This window comes from Thalassophryne amazonica, unplaced genomic scaffold (assembly GCF_902500255.1).
Source record: "Thalassophryne amazonica unplaced genomic scaffold, fThaAma1.1, whole genome shotgun sequence".
Taxonomy (NCBI): Eukaryota; Metazoa; Chordata; class Actinopteri; order Batrachoidiformes; family Batrachoididae; genus Thalassophryne; species Thalassophryne amazonica.
The window spans coordinates 343,310-365,688 of NW_022986264.1; the positions used below are offsets into that span (position 1 = coordinate 343,310).

At 44.0% G+C, this 22,379-nt stretch overlaps 1 protein-coding gene across 1 annotated transcript in view; it reads left to right on the plus strand.

The window, feature by feature from the left end:
- Positions 1-11,808, plus strand: part of LOC117505894 — a 152,829-nt gene extending 141,021 nt beyond the window's left edge. Inside the window, exons 6-7 of the mRNA XM_034165431.1 lie at positions 10,437-10,517; positions 11,626-11,808. Of these exons, the coding sequence (XP_034021322.1) occupies positions 10,437-10,517; positions 11,626-11,808 (264 nt within the window). The remainder of the gene's footprint in view (positions 1-10,436; positions 10,518-11,625) is intronic.
- Positions 11,809-22,379: the final 10,571 nt, after the last annotated feature.

A 22,379-nucleotide genomic window follows, 5' to 3' on the forward strand; every position in this document is an offset into this window, starting at 1 on the left:
TGTGTGCCAAATAAATTCATTAATTTGCAGTAAGAGTAAAAATTGTACTTTCTGTGTAAAAATATCCTGTCCTATAAACTGTGTTATATTATACGTAGATAAAGTGACGTAGCAGTTTAATGTCCTGTTTTGGGTTTACGGTGGTTTGTGTCCGTTATTCCTTCTTTTCGTGTCTCAAACCTTGCTGCTGTGTTTGTTGTCCTTCAGCCAACAGATAGTGAAGTTTGTCGATGTTGCTCTCACAGTCTGTTTGGGTGTTTGTGATCTGTGTCTCTGTTCATGTCTCTGATGTCTCGGTGCAACGGGCAGGTGGTCAGGAAGTGCAGCTCGCTCTCCACCTGCTGTTGTGAGCAGTCTGTCTTCTCTGGGGAGCCAGGTCTGTCTGTGGTGACCTTTCTCCACGGCCAGGCTGTGCTCACCGAGTCTGTACATGGTCAAGGATTTCCTGAGCTTTGGGTTGGTCACAGTGCCCAGGTATTCTGCCCCCAAGTTCTGTCTGTTTAGGGACAAACAGCATTCCAGTTTACTCTAGTTTTTGTTTTTTGTTTTTTTTTTCTAGTGCGTCACAGAGTTTTCTTTTTGTTTTCTTATAATTTGGTTTTGTCCAGTGGTGTCCAAACTATTCCAGAAAGGGTGCAGGTTTTCTTTGCAGCCACTGACTCCACCAGATGATTTCACTGATGAACATCACTTTGAGCAGGTGGAATGAGTTCATCAGATATTTCTAAGCCACTTTTCAGACAAGACGATGACATCTGCATCAGTTGATTTGGCCCAAATGTGCAGCATATCAATCTTTGGGAGCAAGCTACGAATATTCAGATGACTTACACCAAGTCCAGATGTATCCTTAAACTCAGGGTTAGGGTTAGATGTGTTGGGCTGGTCTTACATGTAGCAATATCTGGGCCAGGGTTTGGCTGTAAACCAGAAATCAATAATAAGAGTAACAGCAAATATCGTTTCCTCAGTACGTCATGGTTGCTGGGTGATACCTTGTTGGACTGTGACATAGTTGCAAATATGACAGCGTTATGGAGTGTACTGGGGTCGCTATTTTTAAGGTGCTCATAACATTTAATCGCTCTCTTTCTGAACTTTAATAATTAGTGGGTATCGTCCTAATTCTGCTCTGCATGTGTTGTTTGGTGTTTTCCGTTGGACCTGGAGGATCAACTCAATCAATCAATCAACTTTTTTCTTATATAGCGCCAAATCACAACAAACAGTTGCCCCAAGGCGCTCCATATTGCAAGGCAAGGCCATACAATAACCATGAAAAACCCCAACGGTCAAAACGACCCCCTATGAGCAAGCACTTGGCCACAGTGGGAAGGAAAAACTCCCTTTTAACAGGAAGAAACCTCCAGCAGAACCAGGCTCAGGGAGGGGCAGTCTTCTGCTGAGACTGGTTGGGGCTGAGGGAAAGAACCAGGAAAAAGGAAAAAGGATGGATTTACAGAATTCTGCATGCACAGTCTCAATTTGGCGTTTGTCCCATTTTGCTAAATCTTGGTTGGTGAGCGCGTCCAGACCTCACAACCATAAAGACACAACCATATTTGGAACCAGATTTGAATTGAGATGTCTACTTTGATGATCTTTCGGATGGCATAAAAATCCTGACTTGCCTCATCTCTCAGGTCATTTACAGCTTTGTTGAACTTGCCTGTGGTGCTGATGTTTATTCCGAGGTTCCCTTTCTCTCTGTATCTCTGTCTGTCTCAATCACAAAACTGTGACTTCTGGCACCTTAAAAAATGCTTCAGTGTTTTTACTTGAGGCGAATATATGGCCATCAGTTATTGCAAAGACCTGGCGTCTGTCCGTCCATCCATCTGTGTTCAGCATAACTCCAGTCCTGTTACGGCCACAGTCTTCACATTCTTGGGACACAGACCTTGAACTATTGTAAGGAGCATTTTAAGATGTTAAAAAGTCGCATTCTGTACCTAATTTATGGCATGATCTCATGGACATTAGCGTGGTGACATCACTTCCTGGTGTCGCTAGCTGCTAACTTTGCTTCATTTTTGGTTAGAAATAACACCTTTTTCATATGTTATGTAAAAGCTAGTGAGAAATAAACACTGTTTTTTTTAACCTGATAACACCTCTGGAAGGATTTAAAAACCATTTAGCTCATGTTAGCGTGATGACGTCACATGCTGCTAGCTAGGTGGAAACTCTGTTTTGTTTATGGTTAAATATAACCTCTTTGTCAAATAATATGTAAAAGCTAGAGACAAATAAACACTTCTAAAACTGAAAACGCTGCTTTTGGAACTTAATAACGTCTCTGAACTGATTTACAAAACCATTTGTGGACGTTGGCGTGCGTGACTGCAGACAATAAGACAATAAGACCTTAATAATGAATAAAACAACTGAAAATTATAAATAACACAGTGCTCATACGGCTGAGGATATTTCAGCATTTGGTTATATTTTGTTTGTTTTTCTTAGCCTAAACAGATTACTGCCAGCCCGTAAATGTTTTATCATTCATATTTCATATTGATGTAGGTTATTGTCCTTACAGACCGCCTCTGCAACCCGCCGTGTCTTTTAATGAAGTAAATGAATTTTGTTGTACCCGTGTCGATACAGACCCTTTATCCACATTGTGAATGTTATTGTTGTAATTGTAAAACAGCTAACTGATCATCTGCAGAGGAATGGTCTATTTGAAGAGTTTCAGTCAGGTTTTAGAATTCATCATAGTACAGAAACAGCATTAGTGAAGGTTACAAATGAACTTCTTATGGCCTCGGACAGTGGACTCATCTCTGTGCTTGTTCTGTTAGACCTCAGTGCTGCTTTTGATACTGTTGACCATAAAATTTTATTACAGAGATTAGAGCATGCCATAGGTATTAAAGGCACTGCGCTGCGGTGGTTTGAATCATATTTGTCTAATAGATTACAATTTGTTCATGTAAATGGGGAATCTTCTTCACAGACTAAAGTTAATTATGGAGTTCCACAAGGTTCTGTGCTAGGACCAATTTTATTCACTTTATACATGCTTCCCTTAGGCAGTATTATTAGACAGTATTGCTTAAATTTTCATTGTTACGCAGATGATACCCAGCTTTATCTATCCATGAAGCCAGAGGACACACACCAATTAGCTAAACTGCAGGATTGTCTTACAGACATAAAGACATGGATGACCTCTAATTTCCTGCTTTTAAACTCAGATAAACTGAAGTTATTGTACTTGGCCCCACAAATCTTAGAAACATGGTGTCTAACCAGATCCTTACTGTGGATGGCATTACCCTGACCTCTAGTAATACTGTGAGAAATCTTGGAGTCATTTTTGATCAGGATATGTCATTCAAAGCGCATATTAAACAAATATGTAGGACTGCTTTTTTGCATTTACGCAATATCTCTAAAATCAGAAAGGTCTTGTCTCAGAGTGATGCTGAAAAACTAATTAATGCATTTATTTCCTCTAGCCTGGACTATTGTAATTCATTATTATCAGGTTGTCCTAAAAGTTCCCTAAAAAGCCTTCAGTTAATTCAAAATGCTGCAGCTAGAGTACTGACGGGGACTAGAAGGAGAGAGCATATCTCACCCATATTGGCCTCTCTTCATTGGCTTCCTGTTAATTCTAGAATAGAATTTAAAATTCTTCTTCTTACTTATAAGGTTTGAATAATCAGGTCCCATCTTATCTTAGGGACCTCGTAGTACCATATCACCCCAATAGAGTGCTTCGCTCTCAGACTGCAGGCTTACTTGTAGTTCCTAGGGTTTGTAAGAGTAGAATGGGAGGCAGAGCCTTCAGCTTTCAGGCTCCTCTCCTGTGGAACCAGCTCCCAATTCAGATCAGGGAGACAGACACCCTCTCTACTTTTAGATTAGGCTTAAAACTTTCCTTTTTGCTAAAGCTTATAGTTAGGGCTGGATCAGGTGACCCTGAACCATCCCTTAGTTATGCTGCTATAGACGTAGACTGCTGGGGGGTTCCCATGATGCACTGTTTCTTTCTCTTTTTGCTCTGTATGCACCACTCTGCATTTAATCATTAGTGATCGATCTCTGCTCCCCTCCACAGCATGTCTTTTTCCTGGTTCTCTCCCTCAGCCCCAACCTGTCCCAGCAGAAGACTGCCCCTCCCTGAGCCTGGTTCTGCTGGAGGTTTCTTCCTGTTAAAAGGGAGTTTTTCCTTCCCACTGTAGCCAAGTGCTTGCTCACAGGGGGTCGTTTTGACTGTTGGGGTTTTACATAATTATTGTATGGCCTTGCCTTACAATATAAAGCGCCTTGGGGCAACTGTTTGTTGTGATTTGGCGCTATATAAAAAAATTGATTGATTGATTGATTGATTGATTGTCCGTATCATCAGAAAAATGGACTCACCTCATATAGTCACTGTTAGGAAAAATTACCTAAAAAGTCTGACACAGACAACAAATGAGACACCAGGGAAAACAGGTTTTGGTTTCTAAGATCTTTTATTTAAAGCTTTAAAGTTAGATGTTATACAGAGTGTAGGTATGAAGACAAATATAAGTAAGTTCAGGTTTCATGCCACGAATATACAGTCCCAAGGTGTTCCAAAGTCCATTCAGTAAAATCATTTGATAGTATAAGACATTCAGTCTCAAAGTCCATTCCGGTCGTTAGTCATGCACTCATGAACATTGTCTTGCCTCATCATTCTAATCTGTGCTTTTATTTGTGTTTAGCATTCTGCTGGTTGTTAAGTGTATCTACTCTGAATCTTATTTAACTACAGTCCTGTTGTTAATCTCTAGTGGTTAGCTTTTGCTAGTGGTTAGCTTTTGCTAGTGATTAGCTTTTGCTAGCGGGTAGCTTTTGCTAGCAGTTAGTTTTTGCTAGCAGTTTGCTTACGCTAGCTAGGTCGACTCCCCTCCTCCCTGCCGTTACTTTTATAGCTGTTTCTTTTTTACCTGTTTAATACTTCTGTTAGTTTTTCAGTATAACTGCTGTGAATTTTAGGTCATTATTTTACTCCTGTGTAAATCTTAGGAGTAGCTAGCATTTTTGCTAGCGGTTAGCGTGCGTTAGCTAGTTTGACCCCCACCATTTCTTTAATACTTCTGTTAGTTTTTTAGTGTAACTGTTGTGAATTTTAGCGTAGTACTTTACTCTTGTGTTAATCTTAGGAGTGGTTTACTCATAGGAGGGTTTTTTCTCCTACAAGTCTAATACTTCTGCTACTTTTTCAGTATAACTGCTGTGAATTTTAATTCATTTATTTACGTCTGTGTGAATCCTGTGTGAACCTTAGGAGTGGTTAGCTTATTCATTATTGGTTAGCTCGTGCTTGCTTGGCTATACTCTTGAATTTCCTAGTGCACAAAGTACACTACTTTACCTACTTTACACCCTTCATAAATCCTGCGTGATGTTGGAAGATAGGGTGGCTCTCTTAGAGAGCCGTGTCCGTAAGTTAGAACAGCTTCTTAGCTCAGTGGAGTTAGATGTTACAGGCACTCAAGATGAGCTTAGTGTTGGGCCGGCTAGCGTGCCCATTAGCATCGGCCTAGAAGCGCCGGCTATGGAGGACAGCTTTCGGACTGCGGCTAGGCGGAGGAAGCCCCATAGGGCTTGGTGCCCCGGTTGTGGTACCCCGATCACATTCGCCACTGTGAACTGTGAATCGGTTCTCCCCCTTGGATTTGCCTGATGTGAATTCTCTGAGCCCATGAGTGACTTCCACTCTTGTCTCCAGGCCAAAATGCCGGATTTTAGTGATAGGGGATTCTATCACCTGCAAAGTTTGAACCTGACTGAAGAGTTTCAGTCAGGTTTTAGAATTCATCATAGTACAGAAACAGCATTAGTGAAGGTTACAAATGATCTTCTTATGGCCTCAGACAGTGGACTCATCTTTGTGCTTGTTCTGTTAGACCTCAGTGCTGCTTTTGATACTGTTGACCATAAAATTTTATTACAGAGATTAGAGCATGCCATAGGTATTAAAGGCACTGCGCTGCGGTGGTTTGAATCATATTTATCTAATAGATTACAATTTGTTCATGTAAATGGAGAATCTTCTTCACAGACTAAGGTTAATTATGGAGTTCCACAAGGTTCTGTGCTAGGACCAATTTTATTCACTTATACATGCTTCCCTTAGGCAGTATTATTAGACAGCATTGCTTAAATTTTCATTGTTACGCAGATGATACCCAGCTTTATCTATCCATGAAGCCAGAGGACACACACCAGTTAGCTAAACTGCAGGATTGTCTTACAGACATAAAGACATGGATGACCTCTAATTTCCTGCTTTTAAACTCAGATAAAACTGAAGTTATTGTACATGGCCCCACAAATCTTAGAACATGGTGTCTAACCAGATCCTTACTCTGGATGGCATTACCCTGACCTCTAGTAATACTGTGAGAAATCTTGGAGTCATTTTTGATCAGGATATGTCATTCAAGCGCATATTAACAAATATGTAGGACTGCTTTTTTGCATTTACGCAATATCTCTAAATCAGAAAGGTCTTGTCTCAGAGTGATGCTGAAAAACTAATTCATGCATTTATTTCCTCTAGGCTGGACTATTTGTAATTCATTATTATCAGGTTGTCCTAAAAGTTCCCTGAAAAGCCTTCAGTTAATTCAAAATGCTGCAGCTAGAGTACTGACGGGGACTAGAAGGAGAGAGCATATCTCACCCATATTGGCCTCTCTCTTCATTGGCTTCCTGTTAATTCTAGAATAGAATTTAAATTCTTCTTCTTACTTATAAGGTTTTGAATAATCAGGTCCCATCTTATCTTAGGGACCTCATAGTACCATATCACCCCAATAGAGCGCTTCGCTCTCAGACTGCAGGCTTACTTGTAGTTCCTAGGGTTGTAAGTAGAATGGGAGGCAGAGCCTTCAGCTTTCAGGCTCCTCTCCTGTGGAACCAGCTCCCAATTCAGATCAGGGAGACAGACACCCTCTCTACTTTTAAGATAGGCTTAAAACTTTCCTTTTTGCTAAAGCTTATAGTTAGGGCTGGATCAGTTGACCCTGAACCATCCCTTAGTTATGCTGCTATAGACTTAGACTGCTGGGGGGTTCCCATGATGCACTGAGTGTTTCTTTCTCTTTTGCTCTGTATGCACCACTCTGCATTTAATCATTAGTGATTGATATCTGCTCCCCTCCACAGCATGTCTTTTTCCTGGTTCTCTCCCTCAGCCCCAACCAGTCCCAGCAGAAGACTGCCCCTCCTGAGCCTGGTTTCTGTTGGAGGTTTCTTCCTGTTAAAAGGGAGTTTTTCCTTCCCACTGCGCCAAGTGCTTGCTCACAGGGGGTCGTTTTTGGACCGTTGGGGTTTTTACGTAATTATGTATGGCCTTGCCTTACAATATAAAGCGCCTTGGGGCAACTGTTTGTTGTGATTTGGCGCTATATAAATAAAATTGATTGATTGATTGATTGAAAGTCAGGTTACAGACAGCGGCTGATGTTAAATGTATTCCTGGGGCCAGAGCTTCCGACATTGCATCCCATCTTAGGGTGCTGACGCTGCAGAAGGGAAGACAGACTAAGGAGCATGACATGAGATATAGTCACATAGTTATTCACATCAGCACCAATGATGTCAGGATGAAGCACTCAGAGGTCACAAAAATGGACATAGAGAGGACTTGTGACCTTGCCAGAAAGATGTATTGGCATCGATTTATAGTCTCTGGTCCCCTCCCCTCCCGGGGTACTGATGAGGTGTTTAGCAGGCTGACATTGTCAAACAGGTTGCTGGTGCAATTTTGTAGACAGCAAGGCTTTAGCTTTATTGACAACTGGCCATCGTTGTGGGGCCGCTGTGGCTTGTTGATGCCAGACGGCCTCCACCCTACTGGGGAAGGTGCCACCATCTTGTCTGCAAACATAGATAGAGCTCTACAGGGAGGGTAACATTAGGAATTTACAGCAGGCCACTGAGCAAGGTGATAGAGTCCCTGCAAAGCTTATGACAAATGTGGCTGTGGAATCCATTCGCTTAGCTGGGACATTAGTGCACAAAATCCACTATGGTGATAGTACGTTTACGCGCAGGAATGTCTCAAATGTAAACCTACTTCTGAGCATCTTATATATGCTACTCTGGAACCACCCCTAAACCCAAATAGTTGAACTGTCAACCCATTGAGGTCCTTAGTCTGGGTCTCATTAACTTTCAAGTCCAGACTTAAGACACACTTATTTTCCCTTTTGTATGACTAGAATACTGGCATAGTATAGTTCTACACTTTTTACTCTTTTAATTAATTTTATTAGTAAACAGAGCGGGCCGTGGCGTCAACTTTAACTAAATTCTGGCTGTTGATCACCTTAGTATTTCCTGTTTTTCTTGTTGTTTAATGCTGACAGATTATACTGTATTTCTTGTCTTTCTGATGCCTGATTCTGTTTTTTTTCTCTCTGTTTAAGGTGCTGCTCCATCCAGAGATGGGTGTGGTATTTGTGCTGGAGACCCTCCTGTCCTGTGCACCAACAGCATTTCCTGTATATTCCTTTTATGAATTGTTCTGTAATTTATGTCTATATCATGGCCCAAGCAGAGGGTCACCCCTTTGAGTCTGGTCTGCTTGAGGTTTCTTCCTCAGAGGGAGTTTTTCCTTACCACTGTTGCTCTGGGGGTTGGTAAGGTTAGACCTTACATGCGTGAAGGTCTAAGTCTTATTTATAGACTTTTCCTCAGCATTTAATACCATCCAACCCTTTTTGCTTGCTGACAGACTCCTCCATCATTTTAAACTTGATCCTCACCTGATTAGTTGGATAACTGATTTTTTAACTCACAGGTCACAGTGTGTGAGAGTCAACAGTGTTTTTCTCGTGTGCTCTCCTCCTCTACTGGCTCTCCTCGGGGTTGCTGCTCTTTATTTTGTACACCAATGAGTGCCGTAACAGCGTCAGTAACAGACACATCTTAAAGTTTGCTGATGATACAGTTATTGTTAGTTTTCTTCAGGGAGATGAGCAGGACCATGGGCCTGCTGTTGATGACTTTGTTTGTTGGTGTGAGGAGTCTTTTCTGGAGTTGAATGTGTCAAAAACTAAAGATATGATTATTGATTTTAGGAAGTCTACCTCTTTTCCATCACAAACTGTTATTAAAGATGTTGATGTTGAGATGGTGGAGAGCTACAAATATTTGGTTGTGGTCCTTGATAATAAACTTTGCTTTGAACCTCATGTTGATGTTATCTCCAAAAAGGTTCAGTAAAGATTGTTCTTTTTGAGGAAGATGAGAACCTTCCAGGTTTCTTCTGAGATGATGACTCTCTTTTATAGAAGTTTTATTGAATCTGTTTTGACTTTTTGTATTTTTGCATGGTTTGGAAATTTGAATTGTTCCAATAAGAGTCGTCTCGGTTGTCTTGTCAAAACTGCTGGAAAAATCTCAGGAAGTCAGCAGGCCGGGGTAATGTCCATCAATAACAGACAGGTCCTGAGGAAGACTAATGCTGTTCTGGATCGTCCTAATCACCCACTGAAAAAAGAGTTTGAGCTTCTGCCCTCAGGCTGTCGTTTTAGGGCTCCTATGAGGAGGACTAGAAGATTTCAGGTCTTGTTTATCCACAGTGTAATTTCATTACTTAATGGCAATTAGCCCTTGATGTTCTTGTTTATTTTGCACTACTGTTGCTTATTTGCACATCCACATATTGCAGTTTTGCAATACTTTGTTTTGATATGGATTCTGGATTGAATACTTGACATTGTATGTGTATTGTTTTTATTGTTTTATTATTTTTATGTTTGATTTTAGACTTTTAATTGGGTCTTATTTTCACTGTTAATATTGTTCTATTTTTGTCTTTTGTGTGCTCCTGCTGCAACACTAATTTCCCTTTACGGGACAATAAAGAACTTCTGATTCTGAAGTACCTTGAGGCAACTCTGTTGTGATTTGGTGCTGTATAAATGAATGAATGAATTTATTCAGCACACACACAAAACAACAACAAACGAAACTTACAACGAAAAGAAAATGGATTGACAATGAAAAAGAAGATAGATTGACAAAGAAGATGGATTGATATAAATGACAATAAATTGAAATTGAAAACTTGTTATGGAGACATGAATGCAGAGCATCAAGCAGAGTGCACTCTCTGTGGTGAGCGTGTGGGAGGATGAAAGTCGTCACACAGCCTGTTGTGGAGAGCGTCTGATATATCTATCTGTTATTAATTTCTTGGTGACATTGTCATTTTTTAAGCTGCTGGTCGGCCGGTTTCAGGTCGACCCGTCCATCAGTACAGTTTAGTTTGAAATGTGATTTTTTTTTTAAATGGGGTTTTTCACAGAATGAATTTGCCAAAAGCTTTTGTATATTTTTGGTTAAATCTCAAACAAAGACCAGGATGTCTGTCAGCTGTTTGATGTAGGACAGACTGACCTCTGACCTGATGTCTGTGTGTTTTTGTCACTCAGTGTCCAGTCAGCTGTGATCAAAGTGTTCCAGGGCAAAGACCTGCAGACCAACGAGCTGTACACCCTGAACGAGAGCATCAGGTGAGAGGGTGTGGCTCTGCTCCAACCCATGACCGTCTGCTCCAACATGACTGCACGGACTCCACACGCGTGTTCTTAACCATCATGTGTTTATATCAGTCCATAGAACACCTTTATGTGGCCTAACACTCACAGAAGCAGGTTCATGCAGGTTCCCATCCTTCAGAAATGGCTGATGGCCACAAAATTACTTCACAGGACAATTTAAGGTTTGCGCTTCTAAATATTCTACTTGTGCTTCATGTTGGGGCGACAGGGCGCCTCCTGGACAACGCAGGTCTGGAACCCTGCAGCTGATACATTGTGGTCATTGAGTTTGAAGACTTTTAGTCACAGTGCATGTAAACTTTAGTGCATGATGTCAGATTCTACAAGAATATGTTTGACTGAAAATTATTTAAATAGTAATAATAATAATAAAAACTGCTTCTTAACTGTTTTAAAGTTGTTCTAAATCAGGGGCACAAGTACAACTCGTTTTAAACTGGTTTTAAACCGGTCTTAACTAGCGGTTACCGTGGTAACAGTATTTGTAAAGTAAAGATGGGGATCGATTTGATGTCATGGTGAGTCTGTTACCGTAAAACAGTCCGGCTGCTCCACGCTGAGTCCATTACCGTAAAGCAGCCCGGCTGCTCTGCGGTGAATCCGTTACCGTAAATCGGCCCAGCGGCTCCACGGTGAGTCCGTTACCATAAAGTGGCCCGCCTGCTCCGTGGTGAGTCCGTTACCGTAAAGCGGCCCGGCTGCTCCGCGGTGAGTCCGTTACCGTAAAGCGGCCCGCCTGCTCCGCGGTGAGTCTGTTACCATAAAGCCGTCCGCCTGCTCCGTGGTGAGTCCGTTGCCGTAAAGCGGCCCGGCTGCTCCGTGGTGAGTCCGTTACCGTAAAGCGGTCCCCGCCTGCTCCGTGGTGAGTCCGTTACCGTAAAGCGGCCCGGCTGCTCCGCGGTGAGTCCGTTACCGTAAAGCGGCCCAGCTGCTCCGCGGTGAGTCCGTTACTGTAAAGCGGCTCACAGAAATAACTTCTCTGTTTGTCTCATGGTTGAAACTTGAGGACGGAAGGCTGACTTGATGTGACCTTGTTTCCTCTCCTCTTCTGTCTCTGCAGGTGGCTCCAAAAAAACAGAAATGGGCTCTTTTATCACGGACTATTTCCAGGTATGTGATGTTCTTGAGCAGCAGAAATCAGCAGGTGGGAATCTGTTGTTCTGAGACCAGTGGAGACGCTGATGTCCACTTCCTGTCCAGAAACACTGAAATACATCACAGCCTCCTCGACAGACCAGTTTAAACCAAATATGATGAAGCTGCTTTAAAAAAAAATATATATATATATATATATACATATATATATAAAGCTGAGTCTGTGTATATGTGTGTGTGTGTGTGTGTGTGTGTGTGTGTGTGTGTGTGTGTGTGTGTGTGTGTGTGTGTGTGTGTGTGTGTGTGTGTGTGTGTGTGTGTGTGTGTGGTGTGTTCTCTATGCACAGCCACAGTAATTTTAGCAGTCAACACCAAACTTGCTATGGGGACTTGGGGCACCAAGGGGGAGGTGGAAAGTGTACGTGTGCGAACACACACACACACGGTCAGCCTTATATATTAGATCACGACCCTCTCACTGGAGTCCTTATTGTTACAGTTCACGTGGTTCTCCGGTCAGGTAGCAGCATCACACTTTACTTACTACGTAGTAGCGGCTGGTTAGGGTGCACTTTAATTACAATCTGAATGGGCCAGCGCGCACCGCGTGACAAAAGTGTGTTTTTCAGTTAAAATGTCCCTGCTGTGTGTCGGAGCGTTGCAGTGATCTGACCTGCTGTCACCTTTTATCATCATTCAGTTGAGTCTCACGAAGGTCACAAATTCATCATCACTCACTCATCTTAAACTGCTTATCTGGGTTCGGGTCGCAGGGGCAACAGCTCCAGCAGGTGACCCCAGACTTCCCTTTCCTGGGTCACATTGACCACCTCTGACTGGGGGATCCCGAGGCGTTCCCAGGCCAGTGTGGAGATATAATCTCTGCACCTAGTCCTGGGTCTTCCCCAGCTGGATGAGCCTGGAACACCTCCTGTGAAAATTAATGATGACAACATCCACACAATGCAACACAACTTACTACACCTTAACTAAAGGGACATGAAATATACAATGCCATGGATAAAATTCAGCTCTGTTACTCATAGAACATGTAAGTCAGCTAGTATATATACAACCTTAATTCCAGTGAAGTTGGGACGTTGTGTAAAATGCGAATAAAAACAAAATCCAATGATTTTCAAATCCTCTTCAACCTATATTCAATTGAATACACCACAAAGACAAGATATTTAATGTTCAAACTGATAAACTTTATTGTTTTTGTGCAAATATTTGCTCATTTTGAAATGGATGCCTGCAACGTGTTTCAAAAAAGCTGGGACAGTGTCAACAAAAGATTGGCAAAGTTGATGAATGCTCAAAGAACATATAACTGGAAACAGGTGAGTGTCATGATTGGGTATAAAAGTAGCATCCCCAAAAGGCTCAGCCGTTCACAAGCAAAGATGGGTTGAGGATCACCAATTTGTGAACAACTGCATGAAAAAATAGTCCAGCAGTTTAAGAACAATGTTTCTCAATGTTCAATTGCAAGGAATTTAGGGATTCCATCATCTACATTCCATAATATAATCAGAAGATTCAGAGAATGTGGAGAACTTTCTACACGTAAGCGGCAAGGACGAAAACCAACACTGAATGGCCGTGACCTTTGATCCCTCAGGCGTAAAGGATCTTACCGCGTGGGCTCAGGAACACTTCAGAAAACCATTGTTAGTTAACACAGTTCGTCGCTACATCTCAGAATCAGAAGAATCAGAATTGCCTTTATTGTCATTGTAATTTGCATTACAGCGAGATTTGAGTGCATCTCCAAAAGGTGCTTTCGGTAGTACGAGTAATTTTTAGCCAAATAAAAGCTAGTGAAATTAACAGTAAATTTTTCACAATATATGTACAACTTATATAAACATAAGGTAAAATAAAATACGAGGTCTGTTAGAAAAGTATCGTACCTTTTATTTTTTTCAAAAACTATATGGATTTGATTCATATGTTTTTACGTCAGCCAAGCTTGAACCTTTGCGCGCATGCATGAGTTTTTCCATGCCTGTCAGTTGCGTCATTCACCTGTGGGCATGCTTTGAGTGAGCACTGCTTCACCCCTCTCATCGTTGTTTCATTGCGAGGAAATGACGGAATGATTTGGGCTTTTTTTTCCATAAGAATTTTTTCAGAAACTGTTAGAGACTGGCAGCTAGAACCATTCGAAAAATTTATCTGACTTTCGGTGAAAATTTTACGGGATTCACAGAGAATAAGGAGTGTTACTACCGCTTTAAGGACGGCCCACAATGGCGCACGGCGCGCCGCGCTCCGAGCCACCATCGAGAGGCAGAAACCACCACATCATTTCTAAACGGATTGCTGTGTGGAGCCGGGACCGTCGTGTGCAATGTCTCTGGTTATCACAAGAGCAGGACATCAGCCATTTTCCGGCAGATTTCACTTTAAGAGACTTTGTCATGGAAAGCCGCGCGGAGGCTTCGCGCGTCACGACCGATTCGCTGATGAAGTGAGACAAAGGAACACCTCCGTTTTGGAGTGTTAGAGGACAAGTTGGGACATGCCCAGCTCTCCACAATTTCTCTTATACTCACTCGATTGGTAAGCACTGAAAGCCGAGATAGGCATGTCCTAACTCACGCATGCGCACGAAGGTTCAAGCTTGGCTGACTTAAAAACATATGAATCAAATCCATATATTTTTTGAAAAAAATAAAAAGGTACGATACTTTTCTAACAGACCTCGTAAAATAAAATGTAGACCAAGTAAAATGTAAAATGAGAATTGTATACAACTGTGGAATCATGTTGCACGGGAATATTGCACATGGTTACAGATATTACACAAGAAACCTGAAGGTGCTGATTAGAGTGATTTGTTATTGTTCAGTGCAGTGATCGCTCTGGGGAGAAAGCTGTCCCTGAGTCTGTTTGTCCTAGTTTTGATTGACCTATACCGTCGGCCGAAGGGTCGTAGGTCAAACAGGTGGTTGCTGGGGTGGGATGTGTCTTTGCTGATGCTGGCAGCTCTGCTGAGGTAGCGAGAGCTGGCAATGTCCTCCAGGCTGGGTAGAGAGCAACCAGTGATCCCCTGGGCCGTTTTGATCACCCTCTGCAGTGCTCTCCTGTCTGCTGCTGAGCACCCCCCGTACCACACTGTGATGCAGTACATCAGGATGCTCTCGATGGTGGCTCTGTAGAACAACACCAGCAGCTTCTCCTCCAGATTGTTTCTCCTGAGCACCCTCAGGAAGTGGAGTCTACAAGTGCAAGTTAAAACTCTACCATGCAAAGTGAAAGTCATACATCAACAACATCCAGAAACACTGCCGCCTTCTCTGGGCCCAAGCTCATTTGAAATGGACAGACACAAAGTGGAAAAGTGTGCTGTGGTCTGATGAGTCCACATTTCAAATTGTTTTTGGAAATCATGGACGTCGTCCTCTGGACAAAAGAGGAAAAAGACCATCCAGATTGTTACCAGCGCAAAGTTCAAAAGCCAGCATCTGTGATGGTATGGGGGTGTGTTAGTGCCGATGGCATGGGCAACTTACACATCTGCGATGGCACCATCAATGCTGAAAGGTACATACAGGTTTTGGAGCAACACATGCTGCCATCCAAGCAATGTCTTTTTCAGGGACGTCCCTGCTTATTTCAGCAAGACAATGCCAAGCCACATTCTGCACGTGTTACAACAGCGTGGCTTCGTAGTAAAAGAGTGCGGGTACTAGACTGGCCTGCCTGCAGTCCAGACCTGTCGCCCATTGAAAATGTGTGGCACATGCCATAGGTATTAAAGGCACTGCGCTGCGGTGGTTTGAATCATATTTATCTAATAGATTACAATTTGTTCATGTAAATGGGGAATCTTCTTCACAGACTAAGGTTAATTATGGAGTTCCACAAGGTTCTGTGCTAGGACCAATTTTATTCACTTTATACATGCTTCCCTTAGGCAGTATTATTAGACGGCATTGCTTAAATTTTCATTGTTACGCAGATGATACCCAGCTTTATCTATCCATGAAGCCAGAGGACACACACCAATTAGCTAAACTGCAGGATTGTCTTACAGACATAAAGACATGGATGACCTCTAATTTCCTGCTTTTAAACTCAGATAAAACTGAAGTTATTGTACTTGGCCCCACAAGCTTAGAAACATGGTGTCTAACCAGATCCTTACTCTGGATGGCATTACCCTGACCTCTAGTAATACTGTGAGAAATCTTGGAGTCATTTTGATCAGGATATGTCATTCAAAGCGCATATTAAACAAATATGTAAGACTGCTTTTTTGCATTTACGCAATATCTCTAAAATTAGAAAGGTCTTGTCTCAGAGTGATGCTGAAAAACTAATTCATGCATTTATTTCCTCTAGGCTGGACTATTGTAATTCATTATTATCAGGTTGTCCTAAAAGTTCCCTGAAAAGCCTTCAGTTAATTCAAAATGCTGCAACTAGAGTACTGACGGGGACTAGAAGGAGAGAGCATATCTCACCCATATTGGCCTCTCTTCATTGGCTTCCTGTTAATTCTAGAATAGAATTTAAAATTCTTCTTCTTACTTATAAGGTTTTGAATAATCAGGTCCCATCTTATCTTAGGGACCTCGTAGTACCATATCACCCCAATAGAGCGCTTCGCTCTCAGACTGCAGGCTTACTTGTAGTTCCTAGGGTTTGTAAGAGTAGAATGGGAGGCAGAGCCTTCAGCTTTCAGGCTCCTCTCCTGTGGAACCAGCTCCCAATTCAGGTCAGGGAGACAGACACCCTCTCTACTTTTAAGATTAGGCTTAAAACTTTCCTTTTTGCTAAAGCTTATAGTTAGGGCTGGATCAGGTGACCCTGAACCATCCCTTAGTTATGCTGCTATAGACGTAGACTGCTGGGGGGTTCCCATGATGCACTGAGTGTTTCTTTCTCTTTTTTGCTCTGTATGCACCACTCTGCATTTAATCATTAGTGATTGATCTCTGCTCCCCTCCACAGCATGTCTTTTTCCTGGTTCTCTCCCTCAGCCCCAACCAGTCCCAGCAGAAGACTGCCCCTCCCTGAGCCTGGTTCTGCTGGAGGTTTCTTCCTGTTAAAAGGGAGTTTTTCCTTCCCACTGTCGCCAAGTGCTTGCTCACAGGGGGTCGTTTTGACCGTTGGGGTTTTTACGTAATTATTGTATGGCCTTGCCTTACAATATAAAGCGCCTTGGGGCAACTGTTTGTTGTGATTTGGCGCTATATAAATAAAATTGATTGATTGATTGATTGACCCGACTCCGGATAAAGCGGAAGAAAATGGATTGATGGATGGATCCCTTCTTGCATCCACAGCAGAGGAGTTCACGACAGGCCCTGGTAGCTTCTGGTTATACAAGAAGTTCAGCTATGGTCTCCTGCTCCATCTCTGCCATGTGCTGAATTAGCTGGACATTTCAGTATCTCATCTCCATCTTCCTGACACAGAACACATTTCGTCCAGTCTGTGGTCAGGCTTTGTATATCTGTCATTCCAGGCTCAGTAGGGTCCACTAACTTGAATAGTTTGGCCGTTGTCTTACAATTCACTATGCTACTTAAAGAACAGTATGTACTAGCTCTAGCACCACCAATCCAGCATCACCTGAAACCACCAGGAAGGTACGGCAGCTGCCAGCACAGTCACATGGAAGAGTACAGTTAAGGCCCCCTGACACCTGCACCACTCTGATTCACGGACTTGCACGCTGTGGTGCAGCGCTGTCTGCACAGTGAACGAGTGAGTGTCAGAGTGAGCGAGTGTCACAGTGAGCGAGCGTCACAGTGAACGAGCAAGTGTCACAGCGAGAGAGTGTCACAGAGAGTGAGTGTCACAGTGAGCGAGTGTCACAGTGAGCATCACAGTGAGTGTCACAGTGAGTGTCACAGTGAGTGTCACAGTGAGCGAGTGTCACAGTGAACGAGCAAGTGTCACACTGAGTGAGTGTATCAGTGAGTGAGTATCTCAGTGAGTGAGCATCACAGTGAACGAGCAAGTGTCACAGTGAGTGAGCATCACAGTGAACGAGCAAGTGTCACATTGAACGAGTGTCACAGTGAGTGAGCGTCTCAGTGAACGAGCAAGTGTCACAGTGAACGAGCAAGTGTCACAGTGAGCGAGTGTCACAGTGAACGAGCAAGTGTCACAGTGAGTGAGTGTATCAGTGAGTGAGTATCTCAGTGAGTGAGCATCACAGTGAACGAGCAAGTGTCACATTGAACGAGTGTCACAGTGAGTGAGCGTCTCAGTGAACGAGCAAGTGTCACAGTGAACGAGCAAGTGTCACAGTGAGCGAGTGTCACAGTGAACGAGCAAGTGTCACAGTGAACGAGTGTCACAGTGAGTGAGCGTCTCAGTGAACGAGCAAGTGTCACAGTGACCGAGTGTCACAGTGACCGAGTGTCACAGTGAGCGAGTGTCACAGTGAGCGAGCGTCTCAGTGAACGAGCAAGTGTCACAGTGAATGAGCAAGTGTCACAGTGAACGAGCAAGTGTTACAGTGAGCGAGTGTCACAGTGAACGAGCAAGTGTCACAGTGAGCGAGTGTGACAGTGAATGAGCAAGTGTCACAGTGAGTGAGTGTGACAGTGAGTGAGTGTATCAGTGAGTGAGTGTATCAGTGAACGGGCAAGTGTCACAGTGAGTGAGTGTATCAGTGAGTGAGTGTTACAGTGAGTGAGTATCACAGTGAGTGAGCATCACAGTGAACGAGCAAGTGTCACAGTGAGCAAGTCAATCAATCAATCAATCAATTTTTTTATATAGCGCCAAATCACAACAAACAGTTGCCCCAAGGCGCTTTATATTGTAAGGCAAGGCCATACAATAATTATGTAAAACCCCAACGGTCAAAACGACCCCCTGTGAGCAAGCACTTGGCTACAGTGGGAAGGAAAAACTCCCTTTTAACAGGAAGAAACCTCCAGCAGAACCAGGCTCAGGGAGGGGCAGTCTTCTGCTGGGACTGGTTGGGGCTGAGGGAGAGAACCAGGAAAAAGACATGCTGTGGAGGGGAGCAGAGATCGATCACTAATGATTAAATGCAGAGTGGTGCACACAGAGCAAAAAGAGAAAGAAACAGTGCATCATGGGAACCCCCCAGCAGTCTACGTCTATAGCAGCATAACTAAGGGGTGGTTCAGGGTCACCAGCTTTAGCAAAAAGGAAAGTTTTAAGCCTAATCTTAAAAGTAGAGAGGGTGTCTGTCTCCCTGATCTGAATTGGGAGCTGGTTCCACAGGAGAGGAGCCTGAAAGCTGAAGGCTCTGCCTCCCATTCTACTCTTACAAACCCTAGGAACTACAAGTAAGCCTGCAGTCTGAGAGCGAAGCGCTCTATTGGGGTGATATGGTACTATGAGGTCCCTAAGATAAGATGGGACCTGATTATTCAAAACCTTATAAGTAAGAAGAAGAATTTTAAATTCTATTCTAGAATTAACAGGAAGCCAATGAAGAGAGGCCAATATGGGTGAGATATGCTCTCTCCTTCTAGTGAGTGTCACAGTGAACAAGCAAGTGTCACAGTGAGCGAGTGTCACTGCGATGCTCGCTCACTGTGACACTTGCCCGTTCACTGAGACTCTCGCTCACTGAGACACTCACTCACTGTGACACTCACTCACTGTCACACTTGCTCGTTCACTGTGACACTCACTCACTGTGACACTCACTCACTGTCACACTTGCTCGTTCACTGTGACCCTCACTCACTGTGACACTCACTCACTGTCACACCTGCTCGTTCACTGTGACACTCACTCACTGTCACACTTGCTCATTCACTGTGACACTCGTTCACTGTGACCCTCACTCACTGTGACACTCACTCACTGTCACACTTGCTCGTTCACTGTGACACTCGTTCACTGTGACACTCACTCACTGTCACACTTGCTCGTTCACTGTGACACTCACTCACTGTGACACTCACTCACTGTCACACTTGCTCGTTCACTGTGACACTCACTCACTGTGACACTCACTCACTGTCACACTTGCTCGTTCACTGTGACACTCACTCACTGTCACACTTGCTCATTCACTGTGACCCTCACTCACTGTGACACTCACTCACTGTCACACTTGCTCATTCACTGTGACACTTGCTTGTTCACTGTGACGCTCACTCACTGTCACACTTGCTCATTCACTGTGACACTCGCTCACTGTGACACTTGCTTGTTCACTGTAACGCTCACTCACTGTCACACTTGCTCATTCACTGTGACACTCGCTCACTGTGACGCTTGTTCACTGTGACGCTCACTCACTGTCACACTTGCTCATTCACTGTGACACTCGCTCACTGTGACACTTGCTTGTTCACTGTGACACTCACTCACTGTCACACTTGCTCGTTCACTGTGACCCTCACTCACTGTGACACTCACTCACTGTCACACTTGCTCGTTCACTGTGACACTCACTCACTGTCACACTTGCTCATTCACTGTGACACTCGCTCACTGTGACACTTGCTTGTTCACTGTGACGCTCACTCACTGAGATACTCACTCACTGTGACACTCACTCACTGTCACACTTGCTCATTCACTGTGACACTCGCTCACTGTGACACTTGCTTGTTCACTGTAACGCTCACTCACTGTCACACTTGCTCATTCACTGTGACACTCGCTCACTGTGACACTTGCTTGTTCACTGTGACGCTCACTCACTGTCACACTTACTCATTCACTGTGACACTCGCTCACTGTGACACGTGCTTGTTCACTGTGACGCTCACTCACTGTGACACTCGCTCACTGTGACACGTGCTTGTTCACTGTGACGCTCGTTCACTGTGACACTCACTCACTGTCACACTTGCTCGTTCACTGTGACACTCGTTCACTGTGACACTCACTCACTGTTACACTTGCTCATTCACTGTGACACTCGCTCACTGTGACACTTGCTTGTTTACTGTGACACTCACTCACTGTCACACTTGCTCATTCACTGTGACACTCGCTCACTGTGACACTTGCTTGTTCACTGTGATGCTCACTCACTGAGATACTCACTCACTGTGACACTCACTCACTGTCACACTTGCTCATTCACTGTGACACTCGCTCACTGTGACACTTGCTTGTTCACTGTGACACTCACTCACTGTACACTGATCATTCACTGTGACACTGCTCGTTCACTGTGACACTTGCTTGTTCACTGTGACACTCACTCACTGAGATACTTGCTCGTTCACTGTGACACTCACTCACTGTCACACTGCTCGTCACTGTGACACTCGTTCACTGTGACACTCACTCACTGTCACACTTGCTCGTTCACTGTGACACTCACTCACTGAGATACTCACTCACTGTGACACTTGCTCGTTCACTGTGACACTCACTCACTGTGACACTTGCTTGTTCACTGTGACACTCACTCACTGTGACACTCGCTCAATGTGACACTTGCTCGTTCACTGTGACACTCACTCACTGTGACACTCGCTCACTGTGACACTCGCTCAATGTGACACTTGCTCGTTCACTGTAACACTCACTCACTGTGACACTCACTCACTGTGACACTTGCTCACTGTGACACTTGCTCGTTCACTGTGACACTCACTCACTGTGACACTCACTCACTGTGACACTTGCTCACTGTGACACTTGCTCGTTCACTGTGACACTCACTCACTGATACACTCGCTCACTGTGACACTTGCTCGTTCACTGTGACGCTCACTCACTGTCACACTTGCTCATTCACTGTGACACTCGCTCACTGTGACACTTGCTTGTTCACTGTGACACTCACTCACTGTGACACTCACTCACTGTCACACTTGCTCGTTCACTGTGACCCTCACTCACTGTGACACTCACTCACTGTCACACTTGCTCGTTCACTGTGACACTCACTCACTGTCACACTTGCTCATTCACTGTGACCCTCACTCACTGTGACACTCACTCACTGTCACACTTGCTCGTTCACTGTGACGCTCACTCACTGAGATACTCACTCACTGTGACACTCACTCACTGTCACACTTGCTCATTCACTGTGACACTCGCTCACTGTGACACTTGCTTGTTCACTGTAACGCTCACTCACTGTCACACTTGCTCATTCACTGTGACACTCGCTCACTGTGACACTTGCTTGTTCACTGTGACGCTCACTCACTGTCACACTTGCTCATTCACTGTGACACTCGCTCACTGTGACACGTGCTTGTTCACTTTGACGCTCACTCACTGTGACACTCGCTCACTGTGACACGTGCTTGTTCACTGTGACGCTCACTCACTGAGATACTCACTCACTGTCACCCTCACTCACTGTCACACTTGCTCGTTCACTGTGACACTCGTTCACTGTGACACTCACTCACTGTCACACTTGCTCATTCACTGTGACACTCGTTCACTGTGACACTCACTCACTGTCACACTTGCTCATTCACTGTGACACTCGCTCACTGTGACACTTGCTTGTTCACTGTGACACTCACTCACTGTCACACTTGCTCATTCACTGTGACACTCGCTCACTGTGACACTTGCTTGTTCACTGTGACACTCACTCACTGTCACACTTGCTCATTCACTGTGACACTCGCTCACTGTGGCACTTGCTTGTTCACTGTGACGCTCACTCACTGAGATACTCACTCACTGTGACACTCACTCACTGTCACACTTGCTCATTCACTGTGACACTCGCTCACTGTGACACTTGCTTGTTCACTGTGACACTCACTCACTGTC